Raw genomic sequence first — 21,120 nt, 5'->3', positions numbered from 1 at the left:
TCTAAAACAAAGCCCAGACCAAAATGCAATTCAACATAGTTGCACTGGGTAAAAGGCTGAGATGTGAGATCTACAATATAACAAGCATTATGGTATTGATGGTGGTATTGGCATGACAGTTTAAGGTTTGAAGCTGTTTGAGCAGAGTAAAGATTGAAACAGTGAGAGGTCTGAACAGACTAAAGGACTAAAGTGTTGCTGCATTACTCTCTTTAGGTAGAGATAAAGCACTGGTGTCTCTATCAGCAGATAGTCAAATGACACTGTGGTTCATGTAGGAAACTCTTAATCACGTAAAAATAGACCAACATTTCAGCTCCAACTTCATTAATTTTATCAGTTTATCAGATTATCCAGTCAAAGGAGTAGTAACCATCAACATATTGATACACCATATGGTATGTGGATCCTTGACCAATCCCACCTACATATACTTGTTGAACATTCCATTCAAGATTTAGTCCTTCTTTGCTATTATAATGACTCCCACTCTTCTTGGATTAGATATGGGGTGGGGATTTGTTCATTCAGCCACAAGAGCATTAGTGAGCTCAGGCACTGATGTCAGATGAAAAGTTGCAACTAATCCCAAAGGTGTTCATTGGGGTTGATGTCAGGGCTCTGTGCAGGAAACGTCTTCCACATCATCCCTGGCAAACCATGTCTTCATGGACCTCCATTCGTGCACAGGGGAATTGTCACAGATTTGTGATTCTTATTTCCACTAAAGTGAAATCTATAGTAAAGAAACTGTCTATATACTGTCTATAGTTATAGACAACTGTGTGCTTCAAAGGTGATGTCAGGTTCCAAATACACTATATTGCCAAATGTTTTGGGACACCTCTCCAAATAATTGAATTCAGGTGTTGTTTTCCAGGAGTTGGGCTTGGCCAGTGAAAGGAACTCTTAATGCTTCAGTATACCAAGACATTTTGGACAATTTCATGCTCCCAACTTTGTGGGAACAGTTTGGGGATGACCCCTTCCTGTTCCAACATGACTGCACACCAGTGCACAAAGCAAGGTCCATAAAGACATGGATGAGTGTCCATGCTTGGTGTGGAGGAACTTGACTGGCCTGCCCTCACCCTGATAGAACATTTTTGGGATGAATTAGAGCAGAGCCAGGCCACATGTATTTAATACAGCGCCCAGCCTTTGCAGCTCTAACAGCTTCAACTCCTCTGGGAAGGATTTCCACAAGGTTTAGGAGTGTGTTTTTGGGAATTTTTGACCATTCCTCTAGAAGCGTGTTTGTGAGGTCAGGCACTGATGTTGGACGAGAAGGTCTGGCTCACAATCTCCACTCTAATTCATCCCAGCGGTGTTCTGTCAGGTTGAGGTCAGGACTCTGTGCAGGCCAGTCCAGTTCCTCCACACCAAACTCACTCATCCATGTCTTTATGGACCTTGCTTCGTGCACTGGTGTGCAGTCATGTTGGAACAGGAAGGGGTCATTCCCAAAGTTGGGAGCATGAAATTGTCCAAAATGTCTTGGTATACTGAAGCATTAAGAGTTCCTTTCACTGGAACTAAGGGGCCGAGCCCAAGCCCTGAAAAACAACACCTGAATTCAGTGATTTGGAGGGGTGTCCCAAAACTTGACAATATAGTGTACTTTTGGTCATATAATGTAAAGTATATAAAGAAAGCACACTAATAAGAGGGCAGAATGAATATTTAAATATACAGTGTTTTATATAAGAATATGTACCATATTATTTGTTATGTTTAAAAGTAATTTCACTACAGTATAACCGGTCTGAGACGAAGCGGCGCGTGCCTGTGATCACGTGACACACCCTCCTCTCCTCGCAGCAGTGTTTCCAAACAGAGTGTAGCGGTCAGTATGGAGAAGTCCATGTTCAGCGCGAATGGACACGAAACTGATAAAAGAAGCTAAAGCAGCCGGACAACATCCAACAAAGACAAAGGGGTAATGTAATAGCTGAGTGAAAAAAAGATTAATCGAGTCAACCAAGCTTGACATTTATCGTTACTAGCTAAGCGGTGTTTGTTATCGTACCCAGCTAGCATACTACCGTTAATTAGCTTTGGCACAAAGTTAGCCGATTAGCTTAAAGTACATGTTTGGAATATTAGCGGTTAAAAAGTGAGTGTTTCCTGACTGAACCTTGCTTCTGAGCTAGCATACAGTTAAGACAGGGTGCGGCTTAGCTGGCTAGTTAGTTAGTTTCCTAGCTACCAAAGCTAAAGTTAACTTCACTCTGCACCAGGCTACATAGAGCTGTATAATAACACCAGCTGCAGCTTTTTAATTCATGTCATATATCAGGCATTTTCGTGCAGTTAACTAGACTAGTTGACAGTGATATGGATTTTCTTTCAATTACAGAAGCATCAGCTTTCTCCTGCTCCTGGTGGTTACTCTTCTGGATGCTCACAACACAACAACACACAACACAGATAATGAAAAACCCCCGAAAGATCTGATTCAACTCACATTTTTTTAATGATTTGCTGAGCCAGGTATATAACAGGGCATGAAAAAGTAAACAATGGACCTCCAGAAGGTCAGACAGACAACACTGGGTACTAGATAGATAGATAGATAGATAGATGGATAGATGGATGGATGGTTTAGACATGAACAGTTTAACATATTGTCCAAAATCTGCATTGACTCGAGGCACCGCCCCCCAGAGCTCTATGGTATTGAAGTTTTACCTGATTGACCATAGTAGATTAAAGTTACTGATATTTTTTTATTATAAGCCTACTCGTTTGCATTAAACTCGTTCGGTTCAAGCAATTATTATGATTGTCATCTCAGCACTTTTCCTATGCAGTGGAAGTCCAAGCTACAAGTCTGTGGGTGTATAGCCCAGCATGTGGACATTTCAGGATGCACAATTTCTGGGGCTTTGTTTTTATCATCATCAGTGGATAAAGAAATTGTACTCATCTGTTTATCTTGTTCACTGCAGAGTAGGATGCTCGACGTAGGCAAGTGGCCAGTGTTTGCACTTCTGCCTCCTGAGGAACTACGTCTCATCCGTCAGGCCTGTGTATTCGGCAGTGCCGCTAATGAGGCCATCTACGTTACGGTCAATGATGAGGTAGGCTTTCCTTTCCACCACAGGTTCCCAGCCCTGGTCATGTGGTGGTCCAGTGTTGTCTCTGCTCCTAACACTTCTGATTCAACTAATTACCTAATTAACAGCCCTTACTGAGTTGAAGCAGGTACGTGTGAGCAGGGAAAGTAAAAAAAAAAAAAAAAGATGCAGGATGTGGGGGTTTCCATGCCCAGCTCTGGGAAACTGTAGGTACTACTAATCTATGTGTGTCATATATACAATGTAATTTAGATATCTACACAGTTTATCATGTGTTGAGTAAATAATATACTGAGGAAGGAAGATTCGCTCTCGCTCTCTCTTGCTCTCTTTCTCTCTCTCTCTGTCTTTAACCCCTCCCCCTCCAGGTTGACTCTTCAGAAAGGACAGACGGAGTTAAGCTAAATATAGACCTGTAATACTAACACAAGCCTTGTTTGTATCCTGGATATTGTATTAATCTGTGTGTTTGTCAAGCTATTTCCTCTTTGCCTTTCCACTTAGCCCTTGTAGTAGTTGTTGTTGTTGTTATTGTAGTTTTGTAGATCGATTCTCTGGTATCCCTCTACAAATTTTTGATATCTTTAAACCAAATGCAACAATCATTTTAGATGTACATGAACCTATAAATTAATTTCAATGCTTATGAAAGTAAAATCTGAATCTATCCAATTTTTGGTTGTGTTAACAGGTGTTTGCTTTGGGAACAAACTGCAGCGGATGCTTGGGCCTGGGAGATGTCCAAAGCACTATTGAGTCCAGGCGGATAGACACCCTGTGCGGGAAGAAGATTATCTCTTTGAGCTATGGCACAGGGCCGCATGTCATCATTGGAACTGCAGGTTTGTGATTTGCCTACCTGACTTTTAATGAATTCCCCTTTCATTTTTATAAAAGATGTTATAAGGGGATGTTATAATATGGTAAAATTGGAAAATATCTGGAGTGTTTTAGTTTATTTTCTGTTTAAGGAAAAATGATTGCAGAATGCATCTTTTATTTGATTACATATTAACACATTACAATTAGGCCTCTGCCTAAAGGTATTTCAATGAGTTTCTTAGTATTTCTGCATAACTTGCAAGTAAACAAACCCATTTAGATTTCAACATTTTTCACACTGACATTTATAAGTAGTCTGAAGCTTTTGAATGTACTAAGGATGTAACAATACAGTTCAATACCCACTGTTCAATACGTACCTCTGTTTTTTTAACCACGGTTTTCGGTTCGGTTCTGATGGCTTGGCAAATTAAAGTGTTTTTTTTTTTTCACTATTCTTCGCTTAAGTGACAGGAACAGTAAGATGTTAAGAAGAAAAAAAACTGGTTTTAGTTGCCACTCTCTTTATTTTACTTAAATGCAAAAATCAGCTTGTACACATTCATAGTGTACTGAAAATAGTGAGATATAAAAAATGAACACTGTCAGCTCACAGCACGTCAGCTTCATGAACTGCATGGACAATTTTCACTGCATTTGTCAACTCTTTTGCCAAATTAGTGCTTGTATGGCTTTCTTACATTGGATGGGTTTGGAGTATGGCGCTCTTTATTTCCCAATCTGCTATGTAATGAACAGTCATGGTGAGATAACTCTCTGTTGCCCGCGAGGTCCAAATATCTGTTGTTAGAGCAAGGCTTTGTGCTTTAGCCAATTCGTTTTCGATTTTGTTGTGCGCCGTTTCGTAGAGGTCGGGAATTACCTCAGTGCCTAAAAAAAAAGTATGTGACGGTAGTGTGTAACACGGATAAAAAGTGTCGAAAGCCCACATCACCGATCACCGAAAACGTCTCTTGGAATCAGTTGTGTATAAATGCTGGAAGGAATCAGCTAGGGGACTGTTACTTTTTGGATGTCTGTGTTACCTGCTCTGACATCCTGCTTCCACACAGTGATATCTCTGGGTGATGGAGCTGTAGTTGTACGGTCATGGTGGAAGTATTTCCATTTGAGTATGTAACTCGTGTGTAACAGTGCTTGCACACAGTCATTTTTTGTTTAACGTTTTTGTTTCATCGGCATCATGGTCAACAACAAATCCGAAATGTTCCCACACCACAGATATGAAAGACGGCGCTGCTTCCCCGTATTTCCGTCTTGCTTCACCGCTCTCCATGGTTAGATTGTGAAATCAGACACCAGCATCGCAAGCATGGTTAAGTGCCCCTAACTTCAGCGCTCACTGATTGGATATTAACATGCGGGGAGGCTGTCTCAGCGCGTAGACATACAGTACAGGCAAACACAAAAAGGCAGTTCAGAGAGTAATAAAAGGCGTGGAAATTATTTGAACGGAAAAAGGAAAAAAACATGTTTCATTGAACCATGGAGGTCATACCGAACGGTTCAATATTACATGGATTATTGTGGCATCCCTAGAATGTACGTCACTGAATTTCTTTAAATGTTTCCGAATACATTGCCAGATGCTTTAAAGGCTGTTATATGATAATTTGTAAGGTTTTTTTGGCCTCCAAGTACCCCAGTGCTTCTCTCTCACTGTGATGAATGTGTGTGTCAAACTCAGGCCCAGAGTATGAGGATATCAAAGATGTTGAATATTTTTAAAATGTCCCAAGGCCATATCAGTTTTGAACCAGGATATATGGTTGAATGATTGCAGTGGATTTATAAAGAGCCGAAGGGAAGGAAAGATTGAACCGGCTGCTGCAGTAGCAGAATAGCACAGGGCGGATAGAAATCGATGGTGTCACTGTGGATAATGACCTCCCATGCCAGCCAAAATGAGGATGAATTACATGCCAGTTATTCAGGAACTTGAACTGTCTGGAGATGAGACACTGACTACACCATCCATCACCAGTGATGAAACCTTCTAGGTTCAACCCTGTAGACTTGCAAATCTCTCCCCCTCCATCTGCTAAAAAGTCAGCCATAACCAGAGTGACTTCAGATGTCCCCATGGCCAGATGTCAGTTACATAACCTGGACTAGTTCATTAATTTTTCTCTTACGTCTGCTGGTGGGAGTTGCAGTGGCAACAGGCTGAGAAATTTTGCCCAAAACATTACTAATCCTCAGCCACATATTAGAGCTCCTCCTGGCCAAATCCCCCATGTCCAGTCCAGAGGATGCTGGGTCTTTCCCATGGCCAGTGTAATGAGAATCAACCATGGGGTATCCTTGTAACGTGCTCAAACCAGGTTGACAAATGGCTCAGGTTAGAGGGAGCAGTGGTAGTGCATATACCTGTCTGTGATGGTGAAACAGAAAGATCTCCGGTCATCCTCGTTCTCATCTGTGTCTGGAGTAATTGATAGATAATAGATAACTGAAGCAAATTTTGGTTTCCAGCAATCTGCAAGCTCAGTATCTGATTAGATTTTTTGTCTATAGTCCTGTATTAAAAAGATACAACATTGCTTTATTAGTAGTATGGATTTAAAAAAAATGTTTTAGAAATGTTAATAGATGTATTGTAAATGTTTTTTTCTTTAGACCATTCTGCATGATGATTAATTCTCTAAAATCTAAATTATGCAAAATGTTGAAAATCTGTTGGCAATCTACTGTGCAATTGCATTGATATGCAATCTGAACCCATTGTTTATTTGTTTGTTTAATTTACTGTGCAGAAGGAGAGGTGTATGCCTGGGGCCACAATGGCTACAGCCAGTTGGGGAATGGCACCACCAACCACGGCCTGATCCCTGCCCTGGTGTCCACCAATCTCATTAATAAGAGGGTAACTGAGGTGGCCTGTGGCTCCCATCATACCATTGCGCTCACCACTGAAGGAGAGGTACCTATAAGTTTTTAAACGTATTTAAGCATAAAGGTAATTTTAATATTTAATCATTGTTTACATTGGGATTTCTGTATTTGCTGTTGCTGCACCCCAGTCTAGGATTGGGTCTGCTTACATCAGATTAATTATATCCGTTTGTTTAGTACATTAGTAACCATGCCAACTTCTCTTCCATGCTCAGGTGTATGCCTGGGGCTACAACAACTCTGGCCAGGTAGGCTCAGGCTCTACAGCTAACCAACCCACGCCACGCAGGGTCAGCAGCTGTCTGCAGAACAAGGTTGTAGTGAACATTGCCTGCGGCCAGCTCTGCTCCATGGCTGTCCTAGACAACGGAGAGGTGACAGCCCGTTTCATGTTAAATTATTCTTGCGTGTGATTGATAGTTTGCTAATACAAAGTAATGATCTAAGTTGTTCTGGTTTGCTTATATCTAATTCAGACTAATCGAGGGATTTGTGTTGGTATATTTCCCCCTTGCTGTGAGAATTTATAGGCATTATGTGCTCTGATTGTGCCATGTGCTAACAGATCTATGGCTGGGGTTATAACTGTAACGGGCAGCTGGGTCTGGGTAATAACGGCAACCAACAAACACCGTGTCGTATTGCTGCTCTGCAGGGAATCAACATTGTCCAGGTGAGGAAATAAACAAGTTCGCAAAGTAAATCAGGCAGCATGACTCATGTTTGCTCAGCTTCAACCTTTAAACTCTCAAACCCTTACCCACATGTTTTTGTTACCCATCTTCAGAATGAGCATCATTAAAAAATACAAATAAAAAGATCCAGATTGGAAAAAGTACACATACCAAAGCCTTCTGTGGCTGAGATTCTAATAGAATAAACATGGCCATTGTCTTGAGGAGGGAAGAATGGCATTCTTTCTCCCCAATTATATTTATTAATTATAGCAGTTGCCAACCATGGGTGTTTGTAAGCTTGTGCATGCAAGTGTGTTATGCAGCATGAGCAGTGTGTTAAAAAAATGTGTCTCGCTCTGATTGTGATAAGATATAGGAGACTTAGAACAAAAAAACATGGAGAACACATATCAGAAAATACATTGAGTAAATCAACTGTATTCACAGTCCCTGGCATGAAGCATGCTGAGATTAGAGTTCAACCAGAGCTTACGCTAACTAAGATATACAAGATACATGAGCGCGGTAACAGTGACGCAAGCTGACTGTAGCTAAAATACTAGCTGTAGTGGTTTTGCTCTTCGATCTCTTACTCCATAACTGTGACGTTCATTACTGTGAGCTTGTTGACTTTGTCACTAGATTTGGTGACTTTATAGACGCTTTATTTAAAAAAAAAAAAAAAAAGAGCTTGAAGACATAGCAACTTTTTTAAAGCAGAGGTTAATGACTGTCCTGCACTCAGTTCAGTTCATCTCACAGCTGCTGATTATATAAGTTGAGAGCCAACTGACCATCAATACTACTGTACTCAGTACCTCATTGCTGTTATTATTTATGTACACTATTTTGTGTGCATTGTGCAAATTAAACAATGCAGTTTTGAATTCTATCTGAAAGTATGCAAACAATTTAGAGCAAAATTCGAAAACCGTATATCCTATAGCTTTAATAAAGATTTTAAAACATTTCATCGGATGTAACTGTGCCAGAATAGACAGTCCTAAATTATCTGTAATATGAAACAAATGATTCAATGTCCTGAATTCCACAAGAAAGTAGTGGGTTGTTTCAAGTCTATAATTCACTAACATTTATCAGCTTGATCTCTGCCAAGCTCAGTTGGAATAAAAAGAGGTGTTTGTTCACATTTCACATTAGTGGAAAGGTAAACTTTCAGTGGCTTATCTTTCTAGGTGGCTTGTGGCTATGCACACACTCTGGCATTAACAGATGAGGGGTTTGTTTATGCCTGGGGTGCCAACGCTTATGGGCAGCTAGGCACTGGAAACAAGAGCAACCAGGCATTGCCTGTACTTATCAACATGGACAAGGAGAGGTGAGAACAAACATTAAACAATCACGCAGGATTTCCAACTCCATGCATGTGCACTGATTATGCACGTGCATTTGTATTATCGTACATGTGCAGGATAATGCAGCTTTTTGAAAATAGTAGTATAGGATTGCACTAAAACCAAATTCTGTATAATGCATCAACTGATGAACATTAAAATAAATTGTTGCCGCACACGGAAATGAAAACACAGAACTGTAGTGTTTTTATTTATTTGATTTATAAGCTCACTTTTGGAAGCGTGATTATTGCCTTTGGCTAGTTGTTCTTAGCTTTATGCAAAACACTGAAAACACACCTTGCTTATCCTTTTTTAATGAAGGAGGCAAACTGCTGTGTGTGTATTGTCTCTCCGTCAGGATGGTGGAAGTGGCCGCGTGTCACACCAGTCACACATCTGCTGCCAAGACGCAGAGTGGTCAGGTGCTGATGTGGGGTCAGTGTCGAGGTCAGGCCGTTCCTGTCCCACATAGCACACATTTTTCCAGCACAGATGATGTGTTTGCCTGTTTCGCTACTCCTGCTGTAACCTGGCGTCTTCTCACTGTGGGTAAGAAGAGAGTCAGTTCAGGTTCATTCGGTGGAAAAAAAATGAATTATTGCATATAAATCTAGTCTTGACTAGTATCAGATCACTCATATTCACTCGTATCATTTCTGTCCTTGTCTGGTCATGCCTGTGATGTTAAAAGGGATTTTTCTTTCCTGGTTAGATGGGGACGACTACCTAACTGTAGCTCAGTCCCTTAAGAGGGAGTTTGACAGTCCAGAAATTTCAGACCTTAAGTTCCTAGTTGATGGGAAATGTATTCATGTTCACAAAGCTCTTCTCAAAATCAGGTAAGGGACTGACTTCAAGTGGCCCTTTTTTTTTTTTTAGTGGCCACTTGTAATGGGCACTAGGCAAGTCATAGAAACTTACTATATTTATACAAGACTGTATTTTTATCCTTGTAAACAAAAACATTTTCTTTAGGGGATTTACCTTTTCCCAGTCTCTGACTAGATAAAAATTTACTTCCTGGTGGCAGTGCAAAACAGGTCAAACTAAATAATGTCAGTAATTTGTAGAGAAACATGCTACAGCCTGCTCAAGGAAGTAAAGTCAACTTGAAAACTTCTGGAAAAAATGAGCACATTGTCATAGACATATTTGGAAGCGATTTTAAAGAATGTTTACTCCCATGGATATCTGCAAGTGTTTTTTTTTTCCCCACAAGGCTATGCTTTTATTCATATTTTAATACATATATTGCTTTTCTCTATTAAAAGATGTGAGCATTTTCGTGCACTGTTAAATGAAAATGATGAGGAAGCCATCGAAATCCATCAGTTCTCCTATATGGTTTACCGGGCGTTCCTGGAGTACCTCTACACTGACACTATTAACTTGCCACCAGAGGATGCCATTGGTAAATGCAGACATTTGCATGCATTTTTTTTTTTAATTATCCGGTGCGCTATGATTATATAAATACTCCCTATGCATGTGTGAAGCTGAAATTAAAAAAAAATATTTTTAATTCAGATGAAATTGTTTCTCTAAACAAGTAGTATTTTGTGTAGAACTTGCTTTGCTTACTTGAGAACTTCCTATTACAGCTAGTGATTTCAAGAATGTTGCAAAGCTCCTTCAGGAACACTTGATAATTTCAGAGATGAAATAGATTTAACAATTTAGTTGGTTATTGCGTAAAAAGAAATGTATTATCTTATTGCATTATTTTACAGGATATACTGTGTATACTGATCTTGTAAGAGTTAATTGACTTTCTGGTGTTCAGGTCTTCTTGATCTTGCTACCTACTACAGAGAAACTCGCCTAAAAAGGCTCTGCCAGGAAACTATTAAAAGAGGTATTTCAGAAGAGAATGCAATCACACTGCTATCTGCTGCGGTCAAGTATGAGGCACGGGTAAGTGCCCCCCCACACACACACTTCTACTCAGTGACAATGCAGACAAAACACCCCAGGAAGGAATAGCACACTCATTCCATGTGCCTCACCTGCCCCAGTGTCCACAATAATAGCAGCAAAGACTGTAGACATAACAACAGTGCCCTCTTGTGGAGAATCTTCCGCTTGCTACACGTAAATGAGTGCAAGTGTGAGTTACAACCCCGATGACCAGAAAGTGGAAAACCACAGGGTTTCTGTAAGAAAATTTTGCTTGGTCTGACCAATTTCTGCAAAATTCTACATGTTTAAATTCTTATTATATAATTAAATATGTTTACTAAAGTATATATACTACTACTGATAATAATAAATTGATAATGTAATTAATATAATATAACAAAGAATATTTGTAGTTATATAAATAATATTCACGGTGGCGTCCTTTCAGGTAGTTTGTATGTAACATACAGGAGAAACTGAACTAATCCATGAAAGCATTCGAAATGTTTTCAAATGGCATTTATCTTCAGTCATATTTATAGTTTTATTTATCCAGTACAGAAGTATGCTTTAAAACTAAAGTAATGTTTGGTTGCCAGTTCTCACCTACTAGGGAACTCTTACTCTTTGTCTGTTTACTTGCTGAGTGATGGTTCTGGCATGTGGTAGAGAGGAAAGAACTCTGCTGATGATTTATATTCTTTTCTCAGTACATTTTCTCAGATTTCCATTTTGTCATGTTTAGCGTTCACCCCACTATCAAAACAGAACCCATTATTGTAAGCAACCTGGAGATGTATTATTTGGTTAAACTGCTTTTTCTTCTTTTGAGGACTTGGAAGAGTTCTGCTTCAAGTTCTGCGTCAACCATCTGACTGCCGTCACTCAAACCCAGGCCTTTGCCGACATGGACCACGACCTGTTGAAGAACTTTATTAGCAAAGCAAGTCGCTATGGAGCCTTCAAAAACTAAACTGGAACATGAGCAGAGCAAAAAGAGAGAGAGGATCAGCTTTACCGGAACCAGGCAGTGTTCCGTGGTATGCGAAAGAGCAAGGCAGAACGTCCTTGTTTTGGATAAACCACTCCACAGGCTGACCATTTGGCCCTGATGCTTTGAAGCTGCACTATCCCAGAATAACAAGAAATGCATTTGTGGTTTTGAAGGCTCCTGGTTAGGCCAACCACTGTACAGTACTGTGCAAAGGTCTTAGGCACATAAAACGTGAACAAGTGTAAAAAATAGGAAATATAACATTTCTGCATATGAAATAAGATGATGATGATGATTCTGTGCCAGATACAGATGGTATTGCTTTTCATTTGTCACTTTGCTTTATCCTTTTAGTGAAAACCCATCAGCAGGGACTGTTTAAGAGAATCACATCAGAATTAAATATAATTCCTTGTTGCATTCCAATGAAACTCTCAGTAACGTCCCTGAGTATGGCTGTAAATGGACAGTGATTGCATTTCAGTGTGAAGTGCAGTGACGAAACTCAAATGCAGTGCAACTGGGATTTCACATGCAGCATTCACTTCTGATCCAAAAAAATCAGTATTTAATTTTTTATCGATTGTTTTCACAGAATAAATCCTCAGGTCGCAAGTGAAAAGCAATCCCGCCTGTGTATTTCATTTCATACCCCCCCCCCCAAATCCAATTGCTTTTCTATCTGGCATGGAATAATAAAGAGCAGTAATACTCCATCGGATCTATATTTGGTATAAAGAAACCCAGATCATTATCTGCCCACACATCCTTTACCTTTAAATCAGCAGTTTTTCTGGAGCTTGAACAAGCTGCTACAGTGCTTTTCTGGAGGCTGTTGGCTGATTTGTCTCTTCCAGTGCACCAGATTGACTCCATTATTGTTTTATCTGGAAAGTGGCCAGTTGTGTGTTATGTTAGTTCTTTCAACAGTGTACACACATGACATTTTTGTGGGGTAAGTCTGAAACTAAAAACAACTTTTATATAAAAATCAGATGACTGAGAGTAAATTGGATGACATAAGCAACAAGCTTCCCCCAGGACCAAAGGGGGAAAAAATAAGTTAAAAAATAACAGTGATACAATAGACATGCGATTCTGTGGAAATGCTTTTCAATTTATCTCCAACTTTGATTAAAAACATTGTGTAGATAACTAACCTATCCACTTAACCAGCAGCATTTAAAGCACTTGTAAATGTGTTCATGTTTACCTTTATTTTATTTTATTATTTTGTGAAGTTATGCCCGATACTGAAACGTTTAATTTGTGCTTGGATTTTTTGCAGTGTGATATCCATTCATATTAGACCTCCTTTCAGGCAAGACAACACGACTTCTATTTAATATTCTGGTTTTCTGTATTATTAGAAATTTCTTTATTCAAGGCTCAAAGCAGAACGGGCAGATTAGATACGTGTTTTTTTATATTTTTTTTTTCTTTATGAAATACTGAAGGGTCAGTATTTTTTTTGTGTATTGTAGACCTGTGCCTGTTTTGTTTTATATACACTATCATCTCTGAGTCCTGGCCGTTTTTCTGAGGCAGGAATGGAAAGAACAACAATATGGTTCCCATAGGTGGTGTTTACACAACAGAGTAAAAAGGGCATTATGTCCTCTTTTGGTCACTGAATCTGAAGCTTCAAACTTATATTGTGCTCTGTTACATAAAGAAAAGAGTCAGGGTAGTCTGGATGACGTCCTTGATCATTCACAGACCCAATAATCAGATCAGTTTGTTACATAGCTTCGAGTTATAGAAGAAACTCTCGCTACAGCATTCGTACATACTCTTTTGGGGATATCTTTACTAACTGAACTAAAATGTTTAATGCTGGACTTATTTATAATCTCTACATTAGAATATATTACTCTTGTCATGTTTACAGTGAGGGGTTCACACACTATAAGGAAAAGTATTACATCAGTCCCATAGCTGCTTTTTTTTGTGTTTTGTTTTTTTTTAATTAATTTTCCACTACACACATTTACATTATATAGGCATTGGTATTATTTGCCAATTTATGGTGTGCTGACTAACTCCATTATCCATGTCTTGCTTAACAAGGTCTAATCCAAATCTGCAACTGATTTTTTTTTTTTTTTTTAAATAAAACACCTTAAACCTGCCTGGCTTAAAGTTATTGATAGTATTGAAATAAAGATCTGAAAATGTCCAATTATTCATTTGTGGTGATGTTTTATAACCCTTCTATTTGTGCTCCATATTAACATTTCATCTTCCCTGATGAATTTCTTCTTTTTTTTCCATCTTTTATCTTTCTTTGTGCTTTTAGTGGTACCAGTGGGACTTATCCTTCAGGTTCTATTCAAAGTTTCGAGATCATCATAATTGTGATATTTCCACCACCAGTAGTAGTAGTAGTGGAATATTATACGTCCTTGCTTTTATCTGAAGAGACTGATGCAGCAGCACTTTAGTCCTTTAATCTCTCCAGCACTCTTTCAATCTCTGCTCAAAAAGATGAGCTTCCAAAGTGTCAACTTTAACTGGTGTGTCATTTTGTAGATTGCTAACTAGGTGAACTAATCTGTGCTGTAACTCTGTACGTCGTTTAGCTGCATTTCTGGAATTTGAGTTCAGTGTTTGTTGTTTCTTCTGTATTATATTCACTATGAAAAGTCAGATGAAAAGCTTGTGCTGTCTGGTTTAAGGAGCTAACATATTCCTTATCTATCCATCCATCTATCCATCTATTCGACGCCAGTCTTTACATGCACATAAACTTTAATGACAACCCATTCGTAATCCGTGGGCTTTAATATGGAGTTTTAAGGAACGCTAGGAAGGCTTTCCACAAAGTTTAGGAGTGTGTTTATTGGAATTTTTGTCCATTTCTCACATTTGTGAGGACAGGCACTGATGTTGGATGAGAAGGCCTGGCTCACAGTCTCAACTCTAATTCAACTCTAGTTCTATCAGGTTGAGGTCAGGACTCTGTGCAGGCCGGTCAAGTTCATCCACACCAAACTCGCTCATCCATGTCTTTATGGACCTTGCTTTGTGCACTGCTGTGCAGTCATATTGGAACAGGAAGGGGTCATGCCCAAAGTGTTCCCACAAAGTTGGGAGCATTGTCCAAAATGTCTTGGTATGCTGAAGCATTAAGAGTTCCTTTCACTGGAACTAAGGAAAAACAAAAGTTGGTGACTTCAGTGCACTGTGTGTCTCAGCGTGCGCTGACCCTGCACTGTGATTTTACGTGGCCTACCACTTTGTGGCTGAGTTGCTGTTGTTCCCAGTTGCTTCCACTTTGTTATAATACCACTAACAGTTGACCGTGGAATATTTAGTAGTGAGGAAATTTCACGAATGGACTTATTGCACAGATGGCAACCTATCACGGTCGTCTTCTTCTTTCGGCTTTTCCCTTCAGGGGTCTCCACAGCGAATCGTCTCTCTCCACCTATCCCTATCTAATGCATTGTCAACACTTGCACCCACTAGCTTCATATCCTCATTTATTACATCCATATACCTCCTCTTTGGCCTTCCTCTTTGCCTCCTGCCTGGCAGCTCCATGTCCTACATTCTCCTACCAATATACTCACTCTCCCTCCTCTAAACATGTCCAAACCATCTTAATCTGTCCTCTCTAACTTTGTCCCCCAAGCGTCCAACATGAGCCGTCCCTCTGATGTACTCGTTCCTAATCCTGTCAAACCTTGTCACTCCCAAAGAGAACCTCAACATCTTCAGCTCTGCTACCTCCAGCTCTGACTCCTGTCTCTAAACCATACAGCATGGCTGGTCTCACCACTGTCTTGTACACCTTCCCCTTGATTCTCACTGATATTTTTCTATCACACAGAACTCCCGATACCTTTCTCCACCCATTCCAACCTGCCTGCACTCGCTTCTTTACCTCTTTCCCACACTCTCCATTACTCTGGACTGTTGACCCCAAGTACTTAAACTCCTGGACCTTCTTCACCTCTTCACCCTGTAATCTTACTGTTCCACTTCCCTCCCTTTCATTCACACACAACCTATCATGGTACCACACTTAAATTCACTGAGCTCCTGAGAGCGACCCATTCTTTCACAAATGTTTGTAGGAGCAGTCTGCATGCTAGATTTTATACACATTATACATTTTATACATAAGTGAATGATTTGGAGGGGTGTGTACATATATATAAATATCTGTGTGTGTGCATCTTCCTATGTTCCTAGGAATAATTTAACACCAGAATCACTATAAATATATGAGTTTAAGCATATTCAGTGTATTTCAGGATGGAGTGTGTGCTACGTTTACACCAACAGATGGCAGTATCCTATTAAAACACATGAAGTGACTCACTTCAACCTGTGAGCATGTTAATAAACTGTTCACATCAGACCAGTCTGATTTTACACTTCCCTTCTGTGAGATAAATGTAGCTAAGACCTATCTTGGGAGCATTCATACGATGGGTAAAATTATCACTGTGTGATCTGTTTTCTATGAAAACAAGATGGTGACATATAAAACAGGAAATCCTTCACCATTGGTGCTACCCACAGCCATCACTTCAGCCAACACTATTATAAATAATTATAAACTATTTACAGCTTGTAGTGAGAAAGTGGAACATTATATTCTACAAGCAGTAGATCGGCTTGTATTTAAGCGTAAGTCATTTTGTATCAAAGGATTATATTATATATAACAGGCTCAAAACTTTTCTAAAGTGGTTCGCCTTATGATGCATCATGGCACTAAAATTCAATCATTAATCCTGTTCACATGTCATCTGCACATTCATGTGGTACATAAAGCCAGAAGACTTCAAATGTTGTATGGAATACATTTAATCCATTTAAACCCGCAAATGTGTTCCAGTTTCCAGCCCTTCCCTTACTGACAGAATAATGGCAATTTAATTCGACTTCCCATCAGTCACATGATACTAAATGGTTCCCACTGGACTTATTACCCTGATGCAAACCTATTTAAAATTCATGGTGTAAGGTTATCCAGTTCTTCCTCTCCCTCTCTATCAATGTATATAGTGTACTAAAATATTTTATTTTCAGTGTAGGAATCATTAAAAGGTATGAATTAGGAATGAAGCTGTGCACTTGGATACAAGCACAGATAGACGTTTATTTTCTTTATTGATTTATATGAGCAGATAGGTTCTCTCAGCCTCCGGGTATCGAGAGAAAAAGCCACCTCGTAGTCTTTAATCTCCCTGTGAAACAATGGCAACCGTTATGCAAAAAAAATCACAATGTCTGTAACCAGGAAATTTTTAGTAAACATGCCCATTGTTTTGACTACCAGAAAGTCAGCTCCCTTCTAAAGTTTTAAGTGACATCATTTGCTATTCATATTTTCCCAGCCAGGCCACATGAAATGAAAACATCGAAAAATAATGAGAAGTTCGGTTAGTGACGCAAAAAAAAATGTTTACGTTGATGTGAAAGTCATAAAAAAAAAAATGACAAGAATGGCTCAATATCTATTCTTGCCTCACACTTTTACAAAAAAAAAAAAATGCTGAAACTAAGCTAGGTTCCTGTTTCGCGTTGGTCCAAATTGCTTTAGAAAACAAATGGAGTGTACACTGATGTTAGTCCTCGTTTGTGATTTGTTCGACTGATCAATACATTTGTGGTTCGAAATGCGAAATTCTAACGTGTATTTGTTCTTATTACTTACACAGTGGGAATAAATCACAACAGTCATCAGCTACAGCTATTCCATACCAGTTTAGAAAAGTACTGTGTAAATAGCTAATAGATACACAAATCCTCCCATGATTGTTTAGACATCAAACTTGTGACATCATAACATGAACGGTGTGTAAATGTTTGTGTTGGTCAAGTCTAACTAAAACTTACTGCCTTATTTTCCTTCATGCTCACGTGTGTGTATTGTTCCGGACACAGCTTATTTGCATGTTAAAAGTCCACAAAAAGTACAGAATGATGACTCACTTCTATGCTAATAAAAATATGTATTAATAATAATAATAATAATAATAATAATAATAAGCATGCACTTGTTTGGATGGATTTGTGCTGACTCAGTTTCTTTATTTTTTTTTATATTCTTTATTTAATGGCAATAATATTAAATGTTTTAATATTTTACATAATATGTTCTTGATGGTATTCCTGGTCCCTGACCCAGTGAACTAGCCTGAGGATGTATCTGTGATAGAGACTCCAGAGCACTTAATATAAGCTGTAAAGAACCAGAGAACCTCAACCATATACTGTAGATTCTCTCTCTCTCTCTTTCTCTCTCTCTCTTTCTCTCTCTCTCTCTCTCTCTCTCTCTCTCTCTCTATCTATCTAACTATCTGTGTGAGTGTGTGTGTGGGTGTGTGATCAAAATCAGTAGTTGATGATGAAATAGTGCTAACTTCGTGTTTCTGAAGTGGAAGATCCACTGTTTCAGTTTCATGCCCCTTTTGAGTCCATGTTGTGTCACAATCACAATCTCAATCTCCTGAATCATCTCTGGCAAAAGAGTTACTAAAAACACTCATTTCTGTTGGGGTCTTGTGATGTGCTCCTGTCCTCCAGATCTTGCCACTGTGGGTATTGGTTCATTTCTATTTATGATCCACATACTAGTAATAAATAAACATATAATAGACTTAATATCCACTGTAATAACTCAGCCATATAACACACAGAAGCGTGGTGGTTTGAAAATGATACACTATATTGCTAAAAGTTTTGGGACGTCTGCCTTGAATGTAATATGGAGTTGGCCCACCCTTTACAGCTATAACAGCTTCAACTCTTTTGGGAAGGCTTTCCACAAGGTTTAGGAATGTGTATATGGGAATTTTTGAACATTCCTCTCTAGAAGCGCATTTGTGAGGTCAGGCACTGATGTTGGACAAGAAGGTCTGGCTCACAGTCTCTGCTCAAATTCATCCCAAAGGTGTTCTATCAGGTTGAGGTCAGGACTCTGTGAAGGCCAGGCAAGTTCCTCACTCATCCATGTCTTTATGGACCTTGCTTTGTGCACTGGTGTGCAGTCATGTTGGAACAGGAAGGGGGTCATCCCCAAACTGTTCCCACAAAGTTGGAAGCATGAAATTGTCCAAAATGTCTTGGTATGCTGAAGCATTAAGAGTTGCTTTCACTGGAGCTAAGGGGCCGAGCCCAACCCCTGAATTCAATGATTCGGAGGGGTGTCCCAAAACTTTTGCATCTTTTTATGCTGCTGTGGGAGAATCTTTAACGTGGATAGCGTGTGGCAAAATTAGATATTGAAGACTCCCAGGTTGAAGCATTTGTGGCCTGCAGATGACAGAGTGATCATCATCCACTCATTACTTATATCTGGTTGGTTACGGGAATGTAATTTAATGGTTAGTAATGGTGAATAATGCTTTAATGGTTAAATTTTAGTATTGCCTGTGACACTAACCAACAAACAGCCTAAGATCATTTGCATAACCTGATCATGTTATTGATGTGACTCTGAACATGATTACATCATTTTGCAGTATTTTATCAGCTCAAGGATTTTAAAGACAGCTCAATATCAGCAGTTTAAGCAACCACTTATTTCTCGAAATCTTTCTTAGTCTATTACCTTTATCTTTATTCACCTTTTTTTTTTTAGAAAGTGTAAATTGTGATTAAGTGAAACGGAAGAAAAAAACCCACCAAATCATCCGTATCGTCAATAAACACGTATCCCAGGTACACAAGGGAACTTGTCCAACTATTCAAAAGCATTGTGCAGTGATCAAAAGCAAAGTTATCTATCACTTTGAATAAACTCAGCACATTAATATTCAACCCTTTGGTCTGAAACCTACAGGGCATTTGAATTTGTTTGGAAAAGCAAAAATGGAAATGTGTGTGTGTCATAATCTAGTTATTTATCAAAGACTGCTGGCACAGATGCTTCCCACAATTCCCATAATTCTGTGCTCCATATATAACATCTAGCATTTTCAAATGTCTGACCTCCATTGGCCCTACTGTATTTTCTGTCCAGAGTCGAGCAGCACTACAGTTTTGCTGTCTCTTCTGCAGATGTGGAAAACCTGAGATGAACCCGAGGCTTACTTCAGCAGCGCTGACGTGGAAGGTTGTGCGTTATACTGAGCAGCCTTCAAGAATCCTTGGCTCCTACTGTAAATTCCACACATTCTGTCCTCCCTGGCACTACCAGCTGACTTGAGTGACCTTAGTGAGAAAAGTAAACATCCCACAGTGGAATGGAGTTGCTGAGTTCAGGGATACTTTGAGATAAAAACTTAAGCAGAAGCTCTGGTTATTGGGCTGTTGTCAATGTGCTGCAGGAAGAGGAATCTGTAAGAGGGCATGTGGAAGCTTGTCACTTCTTTAAACAAGCTATAAGGATGTCAAAACATGATTACTAAAATGTGATGGAGCTTGGAATTCAGTGCAGCTGTGTTATTGAAACATGAATATGGAATAAAACACTTGGGGCATGCTGTTTTTAGGGAAATGGTACATGTCATACATTTTATCTGTTTATAGTTACATATATATTATATATAATATTGTGGAATATCTATGAAGCAAGTTTCAGTTCCTCTTATCACTTATGTTCTGTCGTCACCAGGCTCTTATAGTTAAGCAGCCTTTATTTGACGCATATACAGTACTGCACAGTTAAATTATTTCTTTGTATATTCCATCCATGAAGGTTTGGTGTCAGCCATGATGCAGCACCCCTGGAGCAGAAGGGGTTGGGGGCCCTTGCCCAAGGGCCCACTGGTGGTAGCTTGGCGGTGCTTGGATTGGGCTTGAATCCCAATCTTCTGATCAACAACCCATCCTGGTTGGCTCGAAAATCTGTTTGGCCAGTGGTAGTTCACGTGGTTAAGGCTCTGGGTCGCTGACCAGAAGCTTGGAGTTCAAGCCCCAGCACTTCCAAGCTGCCACCATTGGGCAAGGGCCCCTGACACACCTTGCTCCAGGAGTGCTGCATCATGGCTGACCCTGCGCTCTGACCCCAACCCCCAAGGATGGGATATGCGAAGAAAGAATTTCACTGTGCTGTAATGTATATGTGACAAACTTAACTTAACCCAGAGCCTTAACCACTTGAGTTACCACCGCCCATAATAATAATAATTAATAATAATAAAAAAAACAATGTTTTTGCATGTATTTTCATATTATCAGGTTACGTAGAAAACAGAAAATACATAATCTTTTTCAAAGAACTAAAGACTTTGCTAAAAAATGTAGCTACTGATACGACTGTTACTGATACTGGAGACTTCTTCCTTAACCATTAAGTAAATAGATATATATTAATAGAAATAGAAATAGAAATAAATGTCAAAATAGATACAATATATCAAAATGATATACATTTAAAAATAAAAATCTATATATTTGTAATGGCTTGT

At 39.3% G+C, this 21,120-nt stretch overlaps 1 protein-coding gene across 4 annotated transcripts; it reads left to right on the top strand.

Annotated features, from left to right (window-relative positions):
• Window positions 1-1,796: 1,796 nt before the first annotated feature.
• rcbtb2 (regulator of chromosome condensation (RCC1) and BTB (POZ) domain containing protein 2) lies at window positions 1,797-13,931 on the top strand. 4 transcript variants are annotated; one of them, XM_058414025.1, is made up of 13 exons: window positions 1,814-1,939; window positions 2,360-2,493; window positions 2,952-3,083; window positions 3,772-3,922; window positions 6,680-6,846; window positions 7,034-7,192; window positions 7,384-7,491; window positions 8,692-8,834; window positions 9,212-9,402; window positions 9,566-9,692; window positions 10,125-10,264; window positions 10,637-10,767; window positions 11,585-13,931. In XM_058414025.1, exons 3-13 carry the CDS (start codon window positions 2,958-2,960, stop codon window positions 11,723-11,725), a joined length of 1,584 nt encoding a protein of 527 aa, XP_058270008.1. In that variant the 5' UTR covers window positions 1,814-1,939; window positions 2,360-2,493; window positions 2,952-2,957; the 3' UTR covers window positions 11,726-13,931. The 4 variants fall into 4 exon arrangements, 3 of the variants coding, with proteins under 3 accessions (XP_058270006.1, XP_058270007.1, XP_058270008.1); XM_058414023.1 differs by lacking the exon at window positions 2,360-2,493 and having other exon boundaries at window positions 1,798-1,939; window positions 2,957-3,083; XM_058414024.1 differs by lacking the exon at window positions 2,360-2,493 and having other exon boundaries at window positions 1,803-1,939.
• The last annotated feature ends 7,189 nt before the right edge of the window (window positions 13,932-21,120 follow it).

Source organism: Hemibagrus wyckioides, linkage group LG17 (genome assembly GCF_019097595.1).
Source record: "Hemibagrus wyckioides isolate EC202008001 linkage group LG17, SWU_Hwy_1.0, whole genome shotgun sequence".
Classification (NCBI taxonomy): Eukaryota; Metazoa; Chordata; class Actinopteri; order Siluriformes; family Bagridae; genus Hemibagrus; species Hemibagrus wyckioides.
Note: the sequence above shows the minus strand (reverse complement) of the source record. Positions and strands in the feature narration are given on the sequence as shown.